Below are 22,837 nucleotides of genomic sequence, written 5' to 3' on the forward strand. Positions count from 1 at the left end.
ATCCACTTTGTAGCTCAGAAAGGCCTTGAAATTTACACTCCACCTAGTAAACGCAGCTGACGAGTACCTTCACTGCTGCTATCCCATCAGACCCAATGGGAGTTAACATCGTCAGGCCGCCTTTAGCGATTCCAACAGGAATAAACATGGAAGAGAGCTGTCTTTAAAGACATGGGTTCAGAGGGGCCAACAGCTTCCGCAGGCTGGGCAAAGAAGTGTGTGAACCTGCCCTGGAAGAGACAGGGCCTCAAAGGGAAGGGCAGCCAGCCCTCCATGGCACTGGAAACTCTCCCATCCCTCAGAGCTACACAGACCATGGAGCACAGTGCTCCAGCAGCAATTTCAGGAGGACTGGGGCTCTGGCTGCCACCACTGCTGCAGTAGTTCTGGGCCCCTTTGGATTGCCAGGCGCCAGGGCAACTGCCCCCTTGTCTAACAGCCTCCCCCTCCCCCAATCAACAGGTCTGCTTATGTGTATGCTGTAGAAACTTTCTAGGATGATGAGTCTGCAGCTGTCGTTTAATATGTGCATTTTGCCCTATTGTAATGTGCACAGGTCTGTATGGTCCATGGATTGAGAACCCTTGTGTCATCTTTAATATAGCGAATGGTTAGAGCAAATCACTTAGATGCTCATAAAGCATTTGGAGGTGTTTACCTGCTACTTGTCATTATTTGAACACCAATCCAGTAAATTAAAAAAGCTAAATCAGACCATGTGAAAGGTGGAACTATAATCTCCAGGGCAAAAAAACATTGTGTGTGTATATTGTACTGTCTTTGATGTGTCACCTTAGGCTATATTTGTAACTATCCTCTCTTCCTGCTCAAAAAAAGGGTAAAATTTGTGATATGTAATTTAAGATTCTTCATTCTTTGCTGCTTATTTAGGTTCCTAATTTACTGAGTTACTCCAAATCTCTCTTTACATTGGCCTTGCTTTTTTGGGGTGGAGAAAAATGCTTTTTTATAGACAAATATTCAGTAAGGTTGATTTCTAGTTGTATTGGTCCTGTTTTTATCTTTCAGATGACCAAAGCATTGTTTTTAAAATTTGCAGTGAATTAAAGGTGGCTTATTTTTATTTATTATTCATGTATAGGTAAATGAGCTTCAGAATTTGACAAGTGCAGAAGTTGTTGTCCCTCGTGACCAGACGCCTGATGAAAATGATCAGGTTGTTGTGAAAATAACTGGCCATTTCTATGCATGTCAAGTAAGTAGGCTTTGAGCAATTGAGTTTAAATGAATTTTTGTACCTCAAATCTTAAGTTTACACGTACCACACAGACTCCCCGATGAATAATTGCTACTACAGTAGAACCTCAAAGATACAAATACCAGAGTTCCAGACTTACTGGTCAACCAAACACCATCTGGAACCAGAAGTAATCCAACCGCAGTAGAGACGCAAAAAAATAAGAGGGGGGGGAGGGAGGAAAAGGGGAGATAAATACTTTGCTGCCTTGGGTCTTTAATACCAGAGCTTGGAGCGTCAGCCAGGATAGAGGAGCACCGCAGCTCAGGACTTCAGACCGGGAGGGTTCACTTGGGCTGGGAGCTTTAGCCTTGCTCAGTCTCAGCAAGAAACTGGCTCCTGTCTCAGTTTCAGCCCCACAATGGGTGCCAGGGCTCAGGAGTTTAACTACCAGGGAAATGGGGATGGATGCTAATCAAGGCCTGTGTTTCAGTCATTTTTCTAACATTGAATAACATTGTGATAAAATTTGCATACTTCCTTAAATGTGGTTTTTGCTTATTTGTATTGTGGTGGCATCTAGGGGGCCCCATCAGGTGCTAGGCACTTTACCCCATGGCAATAATAACAAAAAGGACCTTGCATGCACCGATGATCTGCCACAGGGATGTCCAAGCTCCCACTGCAGCCACAGTGGCTTTAACATACATGGACCGTGTAGGGACCAACAGAGAAAACTGCTCTCCTCACAGCATGTGCCATTGCTATCTGCTAGCTCAAAGTACAACACTTCTTTCAAAATGGCACTTGGCTTACTGCATAGGAGCACACAGTCGTGCTCCCACCTAGTTTACCTCCTCCATCTGAGCAAGCTGGGGACAAACTCCTAGAATGCCTAGCAGCCTATTGCCCCATATCATCAGTGATTCAGAGAGCCAAGCTGGAGCCAGTGTTACCAGGTATCGGGTTTTCCATCAGAAAGCCTGTTAGAAGTTGGTTGGCATGGGCCTGGCTGGCTCCCTACAGCTCCCTGGAAGCAGGTGCATGTGCCTCAGCTGATTCAGCTCCTAGGTAGAGGGGCAGTCACGTGGCCTCTTCATGCTGTTGCTGCTTCTGCCCTGCCCTGAATGCCAGTTCCAAATGGCCAGCAATCGCAGGCAGTGGGAGCTGCAGAGACAGTGCCCTGGGAGGAGAAGCCAGAGGACATGTTGCATTTGTGGGGAGCTGGCCATAGTTCAACCTCCTGCCCCTGCTTAGAATCCCTCTCACACCCAAACTTTCTCCTGGAGCCTGCATGCTGAGCTCTCTCTCCTGTGTCTCAACCCCCATTTGGAGTCGAACTCCTCGACTTCAGCCGAAAGCCACTTTCTGCACCCCCATTCCCTCCACCGTCATCCCAGAGCCCTCACCCCACATCCCAGCCTGGATCCCCCTTCAATACCTTGAACCCCTCATTTCTGGCCCCATTCCAGAGTCTACATGCCCATCACAGAGCCTGTATCTCCTCCCACACCCCTGAGCCACAGCCCAGAGGCCCCTCATAAATCATCGCTACCCCCACTCCAGAGCCCATATCCCCTCCTGCAACCCAGCCCCGCCTCAGCCTGGAAATCCTTCCAACACTCTGAACCCCTCGATCCCATCTCCTTGCCTGGAGCGCCCACCCTCACTCCCTCTTGCACCCCAAACTTCTGTCCCAGCCAGGTGAAAATGAATAAAGGTGGGAGAGAGAGCAAGTGACAGAGGGAGGAAGGGATGGAATGAGCGAGGGCAGGCCCTTGAGGTGGAGCAAAGGTGTTTGGTTTTGTGCATTTGGAAAGTTGGGAACCCTCGCTGTAGCCTGAGGGCTGGGTGATAGGTGCTTTGAGTGTGTGCTGCAGTCAGAGCTCCGTCCTGCCTCCTGCACCCCACACCTCCCCATCCCCTGGGCCCCTCACACCTTCTGCAGCTGGGGCCAGAGTATTTGTCCTGCCCCATTATGTCACCCTGATTTCTGTGGGGAGATAACACAGGGCTCTAGGTTGACACAGTTTTTATCCACATGGCAGCAATGAGCCATAAAAATGGCCCACAGATACCCAGGGTTTTGCAGGGTTCTATGTCTATGGTAAGTGACAACAGGGAAAAATGACATGGTGGGTGGAAGGGAAAGACAAAGTAATGGGAAAACAAGCAAGTCTAGTATAACAAGTAGTAATTGCAGCCCAACAATGTCTTTTTTGTTTCTTCCCTACAGCTTGCCCAGAGAAAAATTCAGGAAATACTGGCTCAGGTAAGAAGGCAGCAGCAACAACAAAAAACAGCGCAAAGTGGACAGCCTCAGCCAAGACGAAAATAAAGATTTAGGAAATGGCCCATCAGAGACAGATGCCAGACCAAAGACAGACTGTGTAACAGGTTTTAAACACCTGTTGGAGTTATATGCAGAAGCTTCACCAAGCCAGTCACCTGTTTGAGGACCAGGCAACCATTGAACGCTGTCTCTGAGAATGTATTCTTTAGGCTCTCTCAAACTTTTGAAACCCAGCTTTAAAATACGGAACCCTTCACTTCCCTTTTGTTCTATTCTCACAATTTAACATAAACTTGTTAGTCTTTTTTATTGTTCTTATTCTTCCCCAGCAATTTTAGAACTTGGTTTAATGAAGCTTCCTCTTCTGAGTTCACTGGTTTAAAAAAAAAAGAAAAAAAAAAAAAAGAAAAGGCATTGCTCGGATAGGTCCAGTTGTAAAAGACGAAACACAATTGGAGGGTGGGATTTGGGATGGGGCAGGGATGGAGCAAAGGGTATTGACAAGAGTTTAAGTGTTAGTCCCAATGTTAAACAAGTGGCATTTTTTTAAAAATTTGGTTGCATTTTTACATAACACTGCCATGAATAACCTAAGGGAAGTGTTGCATGGTGTTGGCCAGAGCATAAAAAGATAAATATGCATTTTACTAAACTACCTCAGGCATTTAGTACCTCAATGAGAAATTGTTCCTTTTTGCGCTTTTTTTTGTATACTTTATAAAGCTAATAGTTCTTGAGCATTTTATTTTTTTAAAAAAAAATTAAAATTTGATCAGCCACTAGACAGGAGTACTACAGATTTTTTTGGGGGTGGGGGCTGGGGACATAGTACTATACTTCTGGCTACTGGCTGATGGGAGTAAGATGGAAAAAAAAAAGAGGATAACCTCAGATTTTCTGAGGGTTTCACCATCATTTGTTTAAAAAAAATTCAGTGAATGTTCAAAAGATAGCGAAGGATGCCAACATTCTGATAGCAGCAATGCCGTTTATTTTTCTTTGAAGATGGGATGAAAAAGTTTGACGGTACTTTTTTGGGAACAGAACAAGGAAGTGATGGCAAGAGGCTGGGGTTGAGGAAAAAATTAGGAGACTGAATTTTTTTATTACTTTTTGTGCTACTTTGATTGAATGCATGAACCCTTTGTGCCTTTGACCATCACTACCTAATAATGCTACATTTAAACATTTGCAGCCCATTTGGACTTTGCCATTCTGTTCAAAGAGCAAGCTTCATCTTCAGTTTGATAGAATACTTGATCTGCTGGAGTAGGTTTGAGGCTGTATGGTCTCTGCTTCCTGCAGATCGCATCATCCTGCTTTCAGTAACCATGATGGGGGAAGGTCAAATGCTGTTTGATCATGTTTAAAGATAACGAAAGGCTAAGTTTACATATCCAGCCGCTGTTTGTGGGCCACGCTAAGCCACTTGGAAGGTTTTAAACTATATAAAACAACCTCTAGTCTGGCTTATGTAGATGCAGCAGGATTTATGCACATTCTGCACCCAACCATTAAAGGAAGAAAAAAAAATTGTCAAAAGGCAGGGATAACAGGAAAGCTACCAAATTTTTTAATTTCAGAATGTAATTTGAATAATGATTGTGGTAATATTACACATTCAAGTTTCTACAATAAACTTCAGTCTACCTCAGTTTTAAAGATGTGGCGACACATGGTGCATAAAGACTGCTGTGCGTGTGCGCGTGCGCGCCTGTATGTGTGTGGTCTACAGAGCCATGCTATTACCTCTGAACCTTTTTTTGTGTGATGTTTTTGTGCATGAGATGATCAGAATCACCATGCTGCACTGATTTGAGGGGCACAACTAGCAAAAACATTTGTTTCATCATTTTGTTGATCTACCTCTTAGATTCATATTCAAATAGAGGCATTTCACATAGAATAGATAATTTTCCCAAAGATCATTGTTGTACAGATTAGATAATTTTGAAAATGGTCTGAAGTGTTTTTCTGCATCTCTTCTTTACTAATTGGTTTAAAAACCACAAACTTATTTTGTAGTTTTAGCAGAGAAAAATGAGGGGTTTTTTTTTCCTTTTTTGACAGTGACCATCTAGCCTTTAGGAGAATTTTTTCTTGCAATGAATTTAAAGTTACTGAAGTATAAAAAAAGTCATAGCATTTTAATTTTTGTTGAGGCTTAAGTCTAAGTCCAACAGTCTTTTCTTAATATTCGAGAAAGATTTGACTTTAATTTTCCATAAAAGTTACTTTACAAATAGGCAATGCATTTACATCTGCTGATTTAAATACTGTCATCTCTCTCAAATTTCTATACTTAGTGTGGTAAATCATGTTTTTATTTTCAATTGAGACTTGGTAATTTGGAGTATTTGGGAATAGCTAGAAAGTAAATACTGTAAATTATTTCAATATCTGCAAAGTATGGATCATTTTTCATCTGTAATGTGCCCCCCAACGCAGCTCCACTTGCCAGATGCCTCTGAATGGAATAAAGAGTTTAACTCCTATCATCAGATATAACTGTTTTGTTTTGTTTTTAAAGATGTGATATGAATTGCACAGGCATTTCAGTTTGCTCTGAGTTTGTCTTTGTCAATAATTAGATAAGGAATTCTGCAGCAGATTAAATCTTTAAGGTAGGGGTTTTCAAATTTTGAGTTGAAGCTTTGAAGGACGAGTGGCTAGTTGGCTGTGAAATGCTTTGTTGACCCACGTCTCTGCAGGTATGGGCAATTGCAACTCCTTTTGGCTGTTGATCGCTGTTCATGGCCAATGGGAGCTGCTTGAACCAGTGTCCGTGTTCGCACTGCTAGAATTGTTTAGCAAGATTATTTTTCCTCAAACATCTTATTAGGAGTAGGAAAAATTTCCAAACTTCTCCCTGGCGTATAGCAGCCAATACTAATTGGAACACACAGAAAAATGTTAATTCCTGGTATCTTTCACATTACCATAGCTTTCATTTCTGGTAATTTTTAACTCTCCTAAAAAAATCCTTGAAATTCCTGTCTGAGGTCCCATGACAAAGCAAAGCCTTCTTCATTTGAATTATGGAATTTTGTGTCTTGGGTGATGCACTTTGGCCTCAGAGACCAAGTGCCTACTAGTATTTCTGTATATGTAACAACCAAAAATGCCAGGACATGATTTTTAATATATCTTTAGGGGAGGCTTTCTTATGCCTTTCAAACCATTTAAAATGGAAAGACAAAAATGAAAACAAGTGTCTTTCAAGAGTTTAATACACATTCAGTGGGCTACTACTACTTAGTCACGCCCACTCTTTTCACTGATTTACAAATGTAAAAATTTAGCTTTGTGACTTTTGGAAGGGATCTAAGCCTACGTGTTAAAGTAATGATACAGACAAATCTAAAATCATGTAGTTGAGATATGCCAAAAGAGCAATCTGCAATTCATTTGGCTACTCATATATTTCATTGTAACATCTGCTCAATTTGTGTACCAATCTTGTCATCAATTGGAGTATTTCTTGCCTCGTTGGCTTTTAAGAGAATTGTGCATATTTATCACATTACAGAAAATCTGCCAAAGGTGTCTTTATTAGCATTTCTAATAAGAGTTACTATGATAGTCTCTCAAGCTAAACTTCATGTTGTACCAGCATTAATCACTAGCTCCTGGGTTCATGGCCTTTTGTTTTAATCAACAATTAGTTTGAATTGTCTGCTATGTTGGTGTTAGAATAATAGGATTCATAGGATAATGACACATGGTGCTAATGCACATGATCAGCTTGAGGGTATATGACAGTACCTGAACACATTGCAAAATTGCATTGGTATTACAACTACAGCGTAGCCCAACAGTTACATAATTTCTGAATGCAACTGGATCTTGTGTGATTTCTACTTGTTTGCCTGCAATAGAGGCTTTGTGATGCTGTTTGGGGCTACTTAAGATTTCAGTGTCATTTTGTATAGAGTATCTGCTGTAGGGCTCTTTCCTCACCCTTTTGTGTGCTTTTGTGTGTAAAGCTGGGGATGCTTTGTGGAGAGATTACATTTCTACTTGATTTTATTTCACATTAAGAGCAGATTTTATTGGCAAAATAATCTGAAATCGCTTTGGACTGGATATTAGGAAAAGCACTGAGGCACCCAGAAAGCACATTACTACTTACAGTACTTCACAACATGTTATCAATTCTGAACATGAAGGAGCCTCAACTCATTGTTAGTATAGCAGACTGTACCCTAGGTGGAATGTGTGTCTCCAAGAGCACAGTGCTTTTGTTTACAAAGCATCTAATTTAATGCTGATTTGGAGAAAAGCATTTTTTCTTTCTGGATGTGCCCTCTTTAGCCCAGTTTAACAAGACTGGCCACTCTCCTCTTCACTCCTCTCCTCCCTTCTTTCTTAAATCAGTGGCCTTTTCCTACCTAATGACTTCAAGGCATCCCTTTGGAATAAATTTGGCCATGTCTGCTAGGTAAAGCTTCAACATAAGCCAGGGTAGTTTTAAGCATAGTTTTCCAAGCTTCTTCCTAATGCATGTGGGGTTTTTTTCAAGTTCTTGGGCAGGAGCTGTTTGGTTATAGCTTCACTACCTTCTTTACTTTCTCATAAAATCTACTACAGGGCTCATCTACATGCCATGCTAAAGTGTAGTAGCGGTTATCAGTTTAATACCTGATATGTTCTCTGAGAACTTTATATTAAATGGATCTTTGAAGCAGGGGCTCAGAACAGGAGCTTGCTCTGTCCACTCTGCGCATCCACCTGTAGTGCTGAGTTAATGCACAGCAAGCCAGGTTATCAGTTTACAGCACTACAGCCTGCCACCCACAAAAACATTTCAAACAGCAGCACAGGAAAACCTCACCATTCACAAATATGGGGAACCATGGCTCCCTGGGCTTCAAGAGCTGCAGGGACCTCACCATGGTTCCCAGCAGCTGTAGGAAACTCACTGCAGTTCCCCCAGCTTCCACTGCCCTGAACAGGAGACACCTCCCCTTCTCCCCCCAATGAACATGTAAACTTTGAATAGCAATTCTGCAAATTGTGAGGGTCTCCTGTACATGAGCATGCATGCTGGAACTCCTTGAATATGACTCATTAGTACAGTTTTAGCTTTATACTTTAGCTTGCCCTATGCCAACAGTATAAATAAGCCCTCTTAAATACTACTTTGATCAGGTTGTACTTTAACCTTAAATCAAACGAGGTTGAGTTCTGCTCACTAGATATCCATTCCAGTAAATGGTGTCAGACACAGTAAATTAACTTTCAAATCAATGTAATTTTATGTAACACCTTGATTACTAGAGTTTTTCACATACAGTGACAGTAGACAAAAACATTTTTTGCATTAAAACCAAACACTGGCAGGAAGATTCAGGGTCCAGAAGAGTACCTGAAGTTACTTTTTAATTGAGGTTCATGCCATTTCTCCCGTTAAAATAGCTGCGAATCTTCCCTCTAATTCAGTATACTTTCAGCTACAACTGAGATGCTGACTACTTCAGTCACAAGATCCCTTGTGCTTCTAGAAGAACAAGGGGGCTGAAATCACCTCCTCAGTCAATTGCCAACTTGAATCATTGTGCCTATAATTCTAGACAGATGCAAGTAGGTAATCCATGTCCTACAGCCATAATGTTGCAAGCCTTGCCCCTCAAACTGCACAACAGTGGTGGGACATTCAAGCACAGTGGCTCTTTTCTGTCCCCTCTTTCAAAAATTAACCAAGAAATTGCTTGTTTCATTCTTTTAATCTTGAAGTGGTGAGTGCTATATCAGCATTACTTGTAAATCCCTTTTATGAAGGAAAGATTTTGATCATTGCTGCTTGTTAGTGAGTCCAAATATGAAATCATCTGGTAATGATGCTGGAACCATCTGTGCTAACTGGTCGTCATAAGAACGCAAAGTCCATAACTTTTCCAACTCATAAATCTCTCTTGTCTCTGGAAGCATGAAATGGATGACTATGCTACCTGTACAGGACAGAAAGATACAAGAAGTCAAAAAAGGACAACTGCCATGGACAACTGTAGGTTGCTTTTTGCTAGAGGAAATTCCAAGTACAGGTTAAATTTGACATGAAGTACAAATATTTTGTTGACATGAATTAAGCTGCCAATCTTTTTACCTCCATGTATGCTGCACTTTTTACAGGAAAATGTAACTTAATGGGAACACTTCCATATCCATCTTTGTGTAATGCCAATACAATGCATTCATAGAAAACAAAGGGGTGTGTGTGTGTGTGTGTGTGTGTGTGTGTGTGTGTGTGTAAAATGAATATTATACTTTCAATATAAATTGAATAAAAGACCTGTTAGAATACACACATTTTACCACATTGTGTAGGTTTTGAATCTTGTGGAAATTTAAAAGTAGGGATGTTAAATATTAATTAATTGAATAGTTGATTAACCTCATGAGCTCTTATAGGTTACTTGACTATTCTGTAGTTCCCAGGGGTGAGGCTGGCAGCCAGTGTGCTCTGGCCCTACTCCTGATGAGCCCTCTGCCACGCCACGCTGCTGTCTCTTATCAGAGGCAGTAGCGTGGGGTGTCTGGTGGGAGCTGGTTTTGCAAGGGGAGCCAGTTTAAAAGTCAGTTCCTCTTGCAGACTAGCTCCCACCTGGCACCCTGACAGCAATGTGGGTTGGCAGCAGCCCATTTCGGGGGGAGGGACTGAACCAGGCTGGCTGCTTTTCTGGCTCCTAATACACTTTAAATATAGAGCTGCAGATGGGATAGGTCCTGGACCCAGTGTGAGCCAGGTTGCTGGCCATCCTGCTAAACAATTTACTGGCAAGGGAGTGGGGGGGGGGGAAGAATGGCTGTAGTCTATAGCATTAACCTATAAGCTTTTGGTTAATCGACTACACTATTACATCCCTACAATGAAGCTTAAAAGTAATCCTTTAGAATGTTAACTACATTCAGATTAACAAGACCCTAGTAAATTATGTAAAATTGTTTAATCTTTAGGCTTTTCAGTTGGCTTGCAGAAGCATGAAGTAGGAAGAACAGATATAGCATGCTGATCAAACTTCACACCTGAAAATGAAACAGAACCTACCAGCAAAGAAGTTACAGGTTCAGCTGCCTTATAAAAGTTTCAGAGGGGTAGCCATATTAGTTTATCTACAAAAACAGGAAGTCCCGTGGCACCTTAAGATTAACATTTATTGGGGCATAAGTTTTTGTGGACAAAACTCACTATATGCATCTGATAGAGAGTCTTTCCCACAAAAGCTTATGCCCTAATAAATCTGGTCTTTAGCAATTCTCATTCTTGTAAAAGTTGTATGGGAAAATATGCCTTAAGTTTTGAACAAGGTGGATGCAGTGCAAAACCTACATTATATGAAAGTGTACAGTACACATTTTATAAACTAAGCCAATGAGAAATCATGACCTTGTATGCAATGTAGGATTCACATTTCTCAGCGTAAAACACTTAGGGTACGTCTACACTACATGCCTCTGTCGGCAGAGGCATGTAGATTTGTTTATTCAGCAAAGGTAAATGAAGCCACGATTTAAATGATTGCGGCTTCATTTACATTTACATGGCTGCCGCGCTGAGCCGACAAACAGCTGATCAGCTGTTTGTCGGCTCACCGCTAGTCTGGATGTTCCCCCTGTCCACATCAAAGCCCTTTGTCCGCAGCCCCAGTAAACCTCATTCCACGATCAGCTGTTTGTCGGCTCAGCGCGGCAGCCATGTAAATGAAGCCGCGATCATTTAAATCGCGGCTTCATTTACCTTTGCCTACAACCCTAATCTACATGCCTCTGCCGACAGAGGCATGTAGTCTAGACACAGCCTTAGAGGCACATGTCAAAATTTCTGATCACTGATTTTAGAGCTCAAAATCTCATTATATTAGAGCGATAGTGTCCAACACACTAGCCATTAGCCACATGTGGCTATTAGGCCAGTTGAGTGTGACTTTCGCTACAGCAGTAGCCGTAGTGGCTACTGCTTCAGAACTGGTTGGACACCGCAGTATTAGAGTGTTTGTGTAGGATGTGGCTTTAGCGTCCAGCAATAATACTCAAGCCAACTAACTAGCCATCTGTAGAGTTATACTCTAAAATAACAAAAGTTTGTCCAGACTAGGGTTGTAATTATTTCATTGTTGCATACTTTGACATACAGCTTTTAAAATGATAGATCTGGTTCCTCTCCCTTGAACACATTCATCAGAACATTGTACATTAGAGCAGTGGTTACCAACCGCCGGGCCGCGGTCCTCTGGCTGCCTAGCCACAGTGGCTCTGGGGGACGGAGCTGAGGTACACCGCTCTCACGGTAGCTGTTGAGAGAGGCGTGTCCTGCTCTGCCTCTCAGCCAACCAGCACCAGGCAGGGGCAGGATCTCCTCCCAGCCATGAAAGAGCACTTCCTGCATGGCCCTCCTACCGTGCAGGGAAGCACTCTTCCGCAGTTGGGAGGAGACCCCGTGGTGCATAGTCCCAGCACTGCACAGCGAATGGCTCTTTCGTGGCTAGAGGAGACCCCTGCCCAGCAATGGTTGGCTAAGAGGCAGGGCAAGGCAGGACACACACTTCTCCCAACAGCCATAGCGGGAGGGGAGGTGCTGGGTGGTGTACCCCAGCCCTGGCCCCCACGCCATCACAGGCAGCAGCATAGGTAAGGGAGGCAGGGCAAGCACAGGAGGCTCCAGGGGCGGGACTAGTGCTGAAGGGCTCTGGAGTCTGAGCTAGTAATGGGAGGGACACTATGGGGGCAGAGCTGGCAAGGGGGGGAGCGGGGGGCATGGCCGCGAGACTCTGGGGATGGGGCTAATATTGGGGGCTGGTACTAGGGGGGTTGAGTGCAGGGATCTCTGGGATCAGTGGTTGGTGCTGGGGAATAGTGGAGGGGTGGGGACTCTGAGGGCTTGGCTTTTTGCAGACCAGTAATGTTTAATTTCAATATTCATAGTTTGCATAATGATATGCAAATAAAATATTGCCAGTCCACCAAAAGTTTCGCTAGTATCAAAAAGTTTGGGAACTACTGTATTAGAGGAACTGAGAAATGATTTAGTATTAAGAATCTATTAGCCAGCATCTAGTCTGAATTGAGTACTTCAGTACTATTATTCTCTAGAGAAAATCAGCAATTGAATAACATTCTTAGAGAAATGTATAATTACTAAAACACTCTTACATATCTCCTCCTTCCACAACTTTTGATCCTAACACTTGAGAACTAAGAGCTATTTTTAGCTAATGCAGAGTTGTTACTCCACGGTGTTCAATGCCATATTCAATGCCATATTCCTCTGCTGTAAAACTTAACTGGGAGAGAGGCAATAACATTACAATTGGAGCTACAGGGAGGTAAATATTGGGACCTATTTGTAGCAATAAGAATTTACCAGTGAAATGCTGTTTGACCCACAGATCACATGGAACTAGAATCTATTAAATAAATATTTACCAAAATCAATGCACATCCAGTCATCTGTATCTTTCCCTTCAATCAGAACGTGAGGATTATTTTCTTGTTTCATCTGCTTGTACTGTAAAAGAAGCAGCAAATCAGGATGAAGACAGATACTTCCAAATGTCTGTTCTAAAGAAATTAACTTCGAACATCTCACCAGTGAGATGGCCACCAGACAACGATACCCAGCTCTAGTGCCCATAAACTATGTTAATTTTGAGAGAGATTAAAAAAGTCTGGGAAACATGACTTTTCCTTTCAAAGAGCTTCATCTATTTTGTTTATTCAAAGGAATTTAAAAAGATGAAGATCACAGTCTACACCGTACTGCCAGATAATTTCTCTTTTTAGGAGACAAAGACATAGAAGATCCAATGACCAGAAACTGATGGTAGAAAACAAACTGGAAATAAGATGTGTATATATTAGCAATAAGCAAAATTACCCATTGGATCGGCTGACCAAAGAACATGGTAAAATCTCTATCTGCAATCTTTAGTACTAGATGCCTTCCTAAAAAGTAGGTTGTAGTTCAACCAAAAGATCTTGGATTCAAGATAAGAATTACTTTTTCTATGGCTTGTTATGCAAGTAGTCAGGCTGAAGGTTTGCAATGATCCCTTCTGCCCTTAATTTATGAGAACAACTATCTACAAATAGTGCTGAGAAAATAAGCAGAAAGTGGCCGGCTAGGGAGCTTGTACTACATCAAGAGGGAAATAGTATCAAAGGCAGAACTGAATTGGTTTTGACAGTGTACAGGCACCCAAGATAGGAAAGACCCTGTGCTGACAAAGTTAAAAGCTAAACCTGAAGGTAAGATCTTACTTACGGCAGGTCAACACTACTGGGGGAGATTGATATAAGTTACTCAACTTCAATTATGTGAACAGTGTAGTTGAAGTCAATGTGCTTAGCTCTGGTATGTCAACAGGAGATGCTCTCCCATCAGCTCCCCTTGCTCTTCTCATTCAGGAGCTGAACAGAAGTCACTGGGAGAGAGACTAGTGATCAATTTAGTGTGGTTATACTAGACTTGATAAAGGACTCCCTGTGGACTGATTGCTGCCCAAGCATTTACAGGTGGGAGAAAAATGGACCAAACCACCTGCTGGGCCCTCCTGCCCCAAAATTCTCTCAGGTTTGTTAAACCTCATGGTTTGTCCTCAAGACTCATTTTCAGGCACTCTCTCATAGCTGCCCAAATCTCATCTTCAGTTTACCCATGAAAGGGGAACCCAAATCTCCTCCGAGGCTCTCCCCTTTGTCAGGGACTTCTTCCTCCTGGACAGCTTCTTCTAAGTATTACAGAGCTAGAGCTACAGTCATTAGCCATTGGAACAGGAGAAGGCTGCAGTCCTGAAACAAAAAGCCCCCCACTAGGATGGAGAGAGAGGTGAGAGAAGGCTATTAGGTTAAAAAGCACTGGTGTCCGCAAGGGGACATGAAAATGGCAGGACTGACCTATGAGCCTGACCAGGCAGGTGAGAGGATGCAAGGTAAGCATTCCATTTAGTATGCTGACATGTCACTTCTCACTTCCACTCCGGGAGCCTCAAGCTGCCTGCCTATAGCGCTGAAGAGAGTATGGCATGAGCCCTGCCTTAGGGGCACAGAGCAGAGTTCAGCTCTACTCTTGCAGTCTTACCTCTCTCCCTGTTAAAACCCACCACTTTGGAAGGAAAAAACAGGAACCAGCAAGGAGGCGGAAACGAGTAGGATTATAAGGGAGGGAAAGATTCAGAGGGGAAAAAACTAGCATGAAGAGGGCGACAAGTTCAAAGGAACACATATGCTTATGTGACCAATGTCAGACTGAGGAAGGCAGATCAACGGAAATATAGGAAATGAAAAGGAAAACGGGTTAATCTTTTCGATATTTGTGGCTGGGCGAATCAGCAGCCAGGGCAAGTAGTCTGTGTTGCACACGTACATCCATGCCCGACTCTTACAAGGCATGAAACCTCTTCCAACTGCAGTAAATCTTTTAGGTAGACCTGTGGTGTTATAAATCTCTTCAACTCCCCCACCTCCCTTTTTTCCCTCCCAATTCAAAAATCATCAGAATAAAAGCTCCCTGGATTTAGATGTGATGAGTAGATGGGCTGCACCATCTGTGTATTGTAAGAGATTAGTATGTACAATTCTAACTAAAGGAGGGCTGCTGCTCCTCTCTTCCCTCTAGACAGGCACAACACTAACGCCTGTTGAATGTGCAACTTCCATTCAAGAGGAGCTATCTAAATCCTATGGAGTGTGCAAGCTTCACAGGAAGTATGCACTTGGTTTAAGATGATCTAAAAGAGCAGTCGTCACACTGTGGTTAGCAGAATAAAGTATCTTTGAGAACCAGGCACAAGGGGAAGGATCTGGGTGTTATGAGATGGGAAATTTGTAAGATCCAAAAGCAGTATGCAAAATCTTTGCTCCAAAGTCAATGCTTTTAGCTCGCCTCAGAGGCACAGAAGAGTTCTGTTTTATGAAAGAAGCCCAAATAGCTGACCTGTTCTTATGAAAAATCAAATCTTAGACCTCTAGCGCAACATCATTACAGTTCTGTGCAGGTTTTTGTGTAAGACAAGATTGGAAACCTAGGCATGTAGACTCAATGCAGCACAGTGTTAGGAGATGTGTGAGATTCATCTCCCCCACAAAACTGGCAGGTAGTTTGACCTAAATCTTAGACCCCATGAAATCCATCCTTTACTGACCTTATACCCCCTTGGCAGCATAGGCAGAAATTATACCAGCGGCTCTCAAACTGGTAACCTGCCCTGAGCACAACTCTGCGCTGAAGGAGATGGGGGCAGCCACTCAGTACAATAGGTAGTAAATAAGATTCTTACAAACCACCACTGTGCTCATTACAAAGTTAGAATGAGTATGATGTAGATAGCTGCATTCCCAGCTTCAGGGTGGCTTTAGGGCAGAGATTCTCTAGGTGGGCTGCACAGCCACCCGTGTAAGCCGCTGTCAGGCCTGTATTGCTTCCTGCCATACCCCTTCTCTGGAAATGGCAAACTGCATCCAATGAGAGCTGATTGTCCCTAGCCACAGAGCCTCTTTAGGTAAACAGAGCAGCGTGGGGACATAGAAACAATTCCATGAAGCAGCTGGTCTCATCCTCTCTACACCAGAGCTGGATTCTGTTTGTACAAAAAGGGGCAGTCTACTCCAGAGTGCAGACCATGCCTGCCTTTGTAGAAATCTGGTATGTAAGTAATAAAGCCATTTTTGCTTAGGTCCCTCAACTGTATTTTAAACTTTGAACACTCCACAATGTCACAGATGATAGAACAATTATCACTCTACCTTCCAGTTACCATCCTCCCTAGATTCCCATTCCCCAAAACACTGCACTGCAGTCTGCCAGGAAGGATGATGAGAGATCTCCAATCACAACCTATCCTTTATATTTTGTTTCCTTACCTCAGAAAGCAGGTTAGTTTTAACATCACCTATTTGTACCAAGGGTAATGCTGCATCAAAATAGCGAACCTCCCCTTGTCTGGTAGCTGCCTGAGCTTCTAATTAGAGCAAGAAGGAGAATACTCTATTTGCAAAAGCAAGAATTAAACTTATTACAACATACATTTCCAGTTAGCAAATTCCTCAGAATCTCAAGTCAGTAAAGAGTAGAAGTAATTGCCCTACCATTTTAAGCGTGTAGTGTGCCATAGCATGAAGATGTCTTGCAGAGGAACCACTCACAATTATAAAATAATCACTGTATCTCATTTCTGGAGGCAACTGGATAACACAAATGTTGCTAGCATTTTCTTGCCTCAGTAGAGCGGTGACAAAATCAATACTGAACTTGGAAAGAGCATGATCTGAAACAAAGAAAAAGACTAAATTGTGATTTCTTTTTTTAAACATTACAAAAACTGTCAACTTAAACTTACTGGAAAAATATGAAGAGTGAGAAGGAACTAAATTATAATTATGGTGCCTGAGATGATGCTAAGAAAAGGATTGAAATGCAAACTCCAGTTGCCTGAGAGAAACGGAATTCCTGGAAGTTAAACAGGAAACTGAACAGATACTAGACATCAGTTACTTATATAGTACCCATAGCATGCTAGATACTTCTTTGACAACTACAGTAGAACTTCAGAGTTAGCAACAGCAGCATTACAAATTGTCCAGCCAACCATATACTGCATTTGGAACTAGGGATGTAATACAGAAGTCAATTTAACTGATAAGAAAAAGCTTATCATAATTCTATAGACTACACCCAGTAAATTTTTTAGCAGGCTAGTCAGCAGTCAACTAGTCGCTTCCCTCCACTTTCTGTCTCTGTATCAGAGGCAGCGGGGGGGGGGAGGAGGGGGGTTGGAGCCAGCTTAAAAGCCAGTTCCCCCAGCACCATCTCCGCAGAAGCACAGCAGGGACACAATGCAAGTGGGGCCCTTGCTACATTTAAAAGTCCGAGGCAGTGTCATGGGGAATCCTGGGTGAGCAGGGACTCAAGCAGTCCCCGCTTGTTTCTCTTCCCCGTTGCGCCTCTGCCTTTTAAATGTACTAAGAGCTGCAGGCAGAGGTGCAACCAGGATAGCGAGTGCCCGGCTCCACCACTTGACTAACCAAGTAGTTGATGGAACATCCACAGATTACTCAGTTGATTAATTGAAGTTTGACATCTCTACTTCTAAAGCTCCTTGCTCTCATTGCCATACCCTGATGTCACCATTATCTTGTCATTTCCAACAGACTGTAAAGCCCTATCCACATGCCTACCAATTTAACAAAATCAGTTCAGAAACTGACATATTAGTGTAACCCCCTGTGCAGAGACATTTTTAAACCAGTTTTTGTTTCTAAATAGATTTATTCAAATGGTTACAACTTGTGTGGGTAACTAGGCCTGACTAGGTAGGGCAAGGTCTGTTTCTATGTCAGTAAGTTGCAATGCCCCTTCCCCATTGCTGAGTTCATACTCATCACCGCTCAGCCTCAATACAGAGAAAAAGCCAAATGAAGCAGTAATTAATAACATGAAACCTTGTAGATATGAAAGTGATCAGAGGCTTCTAGAACAAATGCATGAACCTGCCAGACACACAATGACTGCTACAGCCAAGGTCTTCTCCAGATGAGGTTTGCTGATACAGCTATCCCAGCAAGCTCTACGGCTGTGTCTAGACTGGCAAGCTTTTGCGCAAAATCTTGCCACCTGTCTACACTGGCCGCAAGTATGTGCAAGAACACTGACTTTGTACTGTACAAAATCAGTGCTGCTTGGGCAAATACTCTGATGCTCCCACTCAAGGATAAGCTCTCTTGCGCAAGTATTCTTGCGCAAGAGGGCCAGTGTAAACAGCCAAGTTAATTTCTTGTGCAAGAAAGCCAGATAGCTAAAATGGCCATCAGAGCTTTCTTGCCAAGAAAGCGTCTACACTGGCACAGATTCTTTTGCACAAAAGCATCCATGCCAATGTAGACGCTCTCTTGCGCAAATACTTTTAACAGGAAAAACTGTTAAGTATTTGCGCAAAATCTTGCCAGTCTAGATGCAGCCTACTCGTGCCGACACTCCTTACTGCCATTATAGCTTATTTCCTGCGGGGAAGAGTACACATACTGGCTGTGTCTACACTTGCATGAATTTCCGGAAATGCTTAAAACGGAATACTATTCCGTTTTCAGTTTTCCCGGAAAAGGAGCGTCTACATTGGCAGGCTGCTTTTCCGGAAAAGTGTCTGTGGCCAATGTAGATGCGCTTTTCCGGAAAAGACTACTGGGCTGTCTACACTGGCCCTTTTCCGGAACAGTGTTCCGGAATAAGGACTTATGCCCGAGCGGTAGCAGAAGAGTTTTTCCGGAATAGTGGCTGATTTTGTACAGCAGAGCATCGTTGCTTTTCCGGAAATTCAAGGGCCAGTGTAGACAGCTCGCAGCTTATTCCGGAAAAGCGGCTGATTTTCCGGAATAAGTGGCCCAGTGTAGAGACAGCCACTGAGTTTTAATGCAAGTATCCATAAGTTTCTACAAGTGTGGAAAGAGTAGTCCCTCTGGCTCACCATGACCCCTTCCCATTGACATATCAACAATAATTTAGGGGAGGCCTGGCTCACATCTGTGGCAAAAGAACATAACTCCTCCTTCAGCAGAGGTGTGTGAAAACTTGGTACAGTACACATACCTCTACCAAAAGCTAGATTGAACTTGGACACTTCACTAGATTGCTCCATTCAAGTTTTGATCCCTTTCCTCCCCCTTTTCTGCCAGTCCCCAGCAGAAATTAGAGTATATAACATGAATACAAATCACCTGCAAAGATTTGGATTCTATAGCTGAAGAGGACCTTTTACTGCAGGAAACAGTTTATTTTTTCCCTTTCCCCGTGTTCTGTTTTAACCCTGTGCCATTGGTTTGCCTACGGGGGATTGATTTTGTGTCACAAAGTCGAGTCATAGGTCAGAGAAGAGGGACTTTTAGTTTTAAAATATATTCTTGATCAAATATGCAGAATCTTTGGGTCTACTGTAACAATATTTTATCTACAGCTCAGTTGGATATTTTTGCTAATCCTTTTATTTTTTATTTAAAAAAACACTTAGGCTGCGTCTAGATTGGCATGATTTTCCGTAAATGCTTTTAACGGAAAAGTTTTCCATTAAAAGTATTTTCAGAACAGAGCGTCTAGATTGGCATGGACGCTTTTCCGCAAAAGCACTTTTTGCGGAAAAACGTCTGTGTCAATCTAGACGCGCTTTTCTGCAAAAAAGCCCTGATCGCCATTTTCGTGATCGGGGCTTTTTTGTGGAAAACAAATCTGAGCTGTCTACACTGGCCCTTTTGCGCAAAAGGGACTTTTGCCTGAACCAGAGCAGAATATTATTTCCGCAAGAAGCACTGATTTCTTACAGTAGAAAGTCAGTGCTTTTGCGGAAATTCAAGAGGCCAGTGTAGACAGCTGGCAAGTTTTTCTGGAAAAGCGGCTGATTTTCCAGAAAAACTGGCCAGTCTAGACACAGCCTTATTGTGAAAAGGTACTGAATTCCTAGCAGTGAAACACTGGGCTTTATTGGAAGAAGGATCTCTTAGGCCAAGTTTAAACTGTCAAGTTACTGTGCAGTAAATCAGCTCCCAGCACTGTAACTCCCGAGGTGTCTGCAATGGCAAGGCATTTCATGCACACTAGCTCTGCAGTTGCTGTGCTCTAGGTAAACCACCTTGGCAAAAAGCATAGAGCTTGCTGCACCCTGGATACAGCACTAGGGGGCCAATGCGGACACTTGTTTATTTCATTGTGACTGACTTGTGGAAATAGACCATAATCCCTCAAGTCCCCTCTTTTCTTTGTTTGGAACTTGGCTGTCTGCCCTGCAGGCATGTGCATATCCCCTTTCAGAGCCCTGTTTTGGACAGCCTGCGTGCTGATTTGCTCCAAGACACACAGCAAACCATTCAGCTGAAATGCTTGTGCTGTTGAACAGAGGCAGGCATGTGAATGAGACTGCCATGCAAGGATTGGGGCAGGGAGCCTGAAATGTCAAGGTTTCCCCCTTCCCCTGCCTCAGGAGGGGTTGATTTCTACCACTAAGTGAACTTACAAGACAGTATGGTGACCTTCCCAAAACAGAGTCTTTCTGTTCCCCTCCCCCGCATACACACACACACACACACACACACACACTCCCTGTCACATACTCTCCCCTCCTCCCAGACTTATGTTGAAAAGCAACTGTTAGGCTGTGTCTACACTGGCAAGTTATTCCGGAAAATCAGCCGCTTTTCCAGAAAAACTTGCCAGCTGTCTACACTGGTCGCTTGAATTTCCGGAAAAGCACTGACTATCTAATGTAAAGTCATCAGTGCTTTTCCGGAAAAACTATGCTGCTCCCGTTCGGGCAAAAGTCTTTTTCCGGAAAACTGTTCCAGAAAAGGGCCAGTGTAGACAGCACAGTAGTGTTTTCCGCAAAAAAGCCCGGATTGTGAAAGTGACGATCGGGGCTTTTTTGCGGAAAAGTGCATCTAGATTAGCCACGGACGCTTTTCTGGAAAAACTGCTTTTCCGGAAAAGCGTCCTGCCACTCTAGACGCGCTTTTCCAAAAATGCTTTTAACTGAAAACTTTTCCGTTAAAAGCATTTTCAGAAAATCATGCCAGTGTAAACGTAGCCTTAATGTAGCAGGATGACCATGGAGCAATAGGATTGGGAAACCTGCATCCTGTGATGCTGACTGCTCCACGTGGCATTGCAAACCCTTCCCGAAGCACCCTGTGGCCAGTTGCACAGTGGGATAGCTACCACAACACACTGCTCTCTGTGCCTAGGGATGTAATTGACTAGTTGCTTCCCCGCTCCCCTTATCAGAGAGAGGCAGCAAGCCAGTTCCCCCAGCACCGTCTCTGCAGGGGGTGGGGAGGCAGAGGCTCAATGTGGAAACAGCGTAAACGGAGAAAGAAACAGTCCCTGCTCATCCCGGGTTCTGACTGCTGTGCTTCTGCCTTTGAAATGCAGCAAGAGTCCCATGGATTCCCCCTTGCCCTGTGTTCCCTGCTGCTGCTCTGCCTTTTAAACTTCGTAAAAGCCTACGTTTAAAAGGCAGAGGTGCAGTCAGGACAGCGAACACCCCATAGCCCTCGTATCGACTGGTTGATAGAAATTCCATCAACTACTCAAGTAGCTGATTAATCAAAATTTAACATCCCTATCTGTGCCACTGGAAGAGCTGCTACCGTGGACATGCTAAGCTAAACCATCAAAAGGAGCACAGTCTGGACACACAATAGTCGTTTCCCTGCAGTGCCCCCTGAGTAACACTGTAACTACCAGAGTTTTACAGCTGCCAGTACAGCCATGGCCTTAGCGATGCTAAATGACAGGCAATAGTACAAATGATCCCACTGAAGATTCTTAGAATGAGAATTAACTTTTAAACAAGAGCCATGCACATCACATGCAGAGTCAAGGACCACCCTTCCTCTGTGTGTGTGTGTAGACAGATGTTAAGATTTACACTCTGGAAAAGGAGGAAGGGAGACAAGCCCTTCCCTCCTCACTTACGGGGTGGGGAGAATAGACTTTTTCAGAGAATTTACACACATCCACTGCAGTGATATAAGATGTTGCTTCCTCTTCCACAGAGAAAATTAGAACAATCTGCACAACCCCTCCCCAAGAGTGTTCCAGCTAGTTTACTCCAAAAGGTGTAGAAGTAGTGACCCTTGCGCGCGTGAACTGGCTCTCTCCGGCCCGACACCCTCACCTGCCTGGATCGGAGCCTAGAGCTGCCTGGAGCACATGGCGCTGGGTAGGGGGTGGAGGGAAAGTCTGGCTCAGCGCAGGCACAACCAATGCTCAACTTGTTAGGCGGAGCCCAACGTCCAGGTGCCTGGTCTCCCCAGGCCAGACACTGCCGAGGGCGCAGGCGGCGGCCAGGGCAGGGGACGGGAAGTTCAGCCCGGAGGGGCGGGGCGGACGCCCCCACCCCGCACATGCCGTACCTGGGGCCCTGTGCTCTCGCTCGGCTCCTCCTCCCGCCCGCAGCTCCGCGCTGGGCCCGCCGCTCAGGGCCCGCCCCGCCGGCCCTGCCCAGCCCGCAGCGCGGCGCACAGCGGGGGCCCGGCCCGGCCCCGCAGGGCGCAGCAGCAGCCCCCGCAGCCAGCGGCTGCCCCGCCACATGTCGCCCGGACGCTGGACAGAACGCGGCTGCCGCGAGCGTTCCAAGCCCCCCCCGCCCCCCTCCCCCGCAACGATTGGCTGCCGTGCCTCCCGCCTCCTACGCTGACTGGCTGCGCGGCGGCGAGCTGACGCAGGCGCAGTGACTGATGCGGGGGGGGGGGGGGTGAGGGCTACTCTGAGCCTGGGCCGTGCGCTGCGCTGTCCATTGCTTATACGAACCCGGGGGGCACTGCAGTGCAGGGGCTTTGACACTCCATAGCCACCGCACCGCTGGTTTTGC

The 22,837-nt window shown here is 44.2% G+C and overlaps 2 protein-coding genes and 1 non-coding gene across 3 annotated transcripts in view; 2 read left to right on the forward strand and 1 right to left on the reverse strand.

Moving 5' to 3' along the window:
* IGF2BP3 (insulin like growth factor 2 mRNA binding protein 3) overlaps positions 1-5,999 on the forward strand; it is a 177,346-nt gene extending 171,347 nt beyond the window's left edge. Inside the window, exons 15-16 of the mRNA XM_075922211.1 lie at positions 1,103-1,216; positions 3,435-5,999. Of these exons, the coding sequence (XP_075778326.1) occupies positions 1,103-1,216; positions 3,435-3,536 (216 nt within the window). The 3' untranslated portion in view covers positions 3,537-5,999. The remainder of the gene's footprint in view (positions 1-1,102; positions 1,217-3,434) is intronic.
* A 2,072-nt stretch (positions 6,000-8,071) lies between these two features.
* Positions 8,072-8,263, forward strand: LOC112543914 (U2 spliceosomal RNA). Its single transcript, XR_003087212.1, has one exon. It is a non-coding gene; the product is annotated as a U2 spliceosomal RNA (small nuclear RNA).
* Positions 8,264-8,725: 462 nt separating this feature from the next.
* Positions 8,726-22,607, reverse strand: MALSU1 (mitochondrial assembly of ribosomal large subunit 1). Its single transcript, XM_025179087.2, has 4 exons — positions 22,380-22,607; positions 16,575-16,753; positions 12,915-12,996; positions 8,726-9,442 (listed from the first exon to the last, which is right to left on the reverse strand). Exons 1-4 carry the CDS (start codon positions 22,555-22,557, stop codon positions 9,285-9,287), a joined length of 597 nt encoding a protein of 198 aa, XP_025034872.2. The 5' UTR covers positions 22,558-22,607; the 3' UTR covers positions 8,726-9,284.
* Positions 22,608-22,837: the final 230 nt, after the last annotated feature.

Source organism: Pelodiscus sinensis, chromosome 2 (genome assembly GCF_049634645.1).
Source record: "Pelodiscus sinensis isolate JC-2024 chromosome 2, ASM4963464v1, whole genome shotgun sequence".
Lineage (NCBI taxonomy): Eukaryota > Metazoa > Chordata > Testudines > Trionychidae > Pelodiscus > Pelodiscus sinensis.

Coding starts and splice junctions, on each gene's coding strand:
- MALSU1 (XM_025179087.2), bottom strand. CDS start 22,557: ATGTGGCGGGGCAGCCGCTGGCTGCGGGGGCTGCTGCTGCGCCCTGCG. Junction 16,754..22,379: donor GCGAGAGCACAGGGCCCCAG/GTACGGCATGTG, acceptor TCTTTGTTTCAG/ATCATGCTCTTTCCAAGTTC. Junction 12,997..16,574: donor CACACTACACGCTTAAAATG/GTAGGGCAATTA, acceptor CTTCTTTTACAG/TACAAGCAGATGAAACAAGA.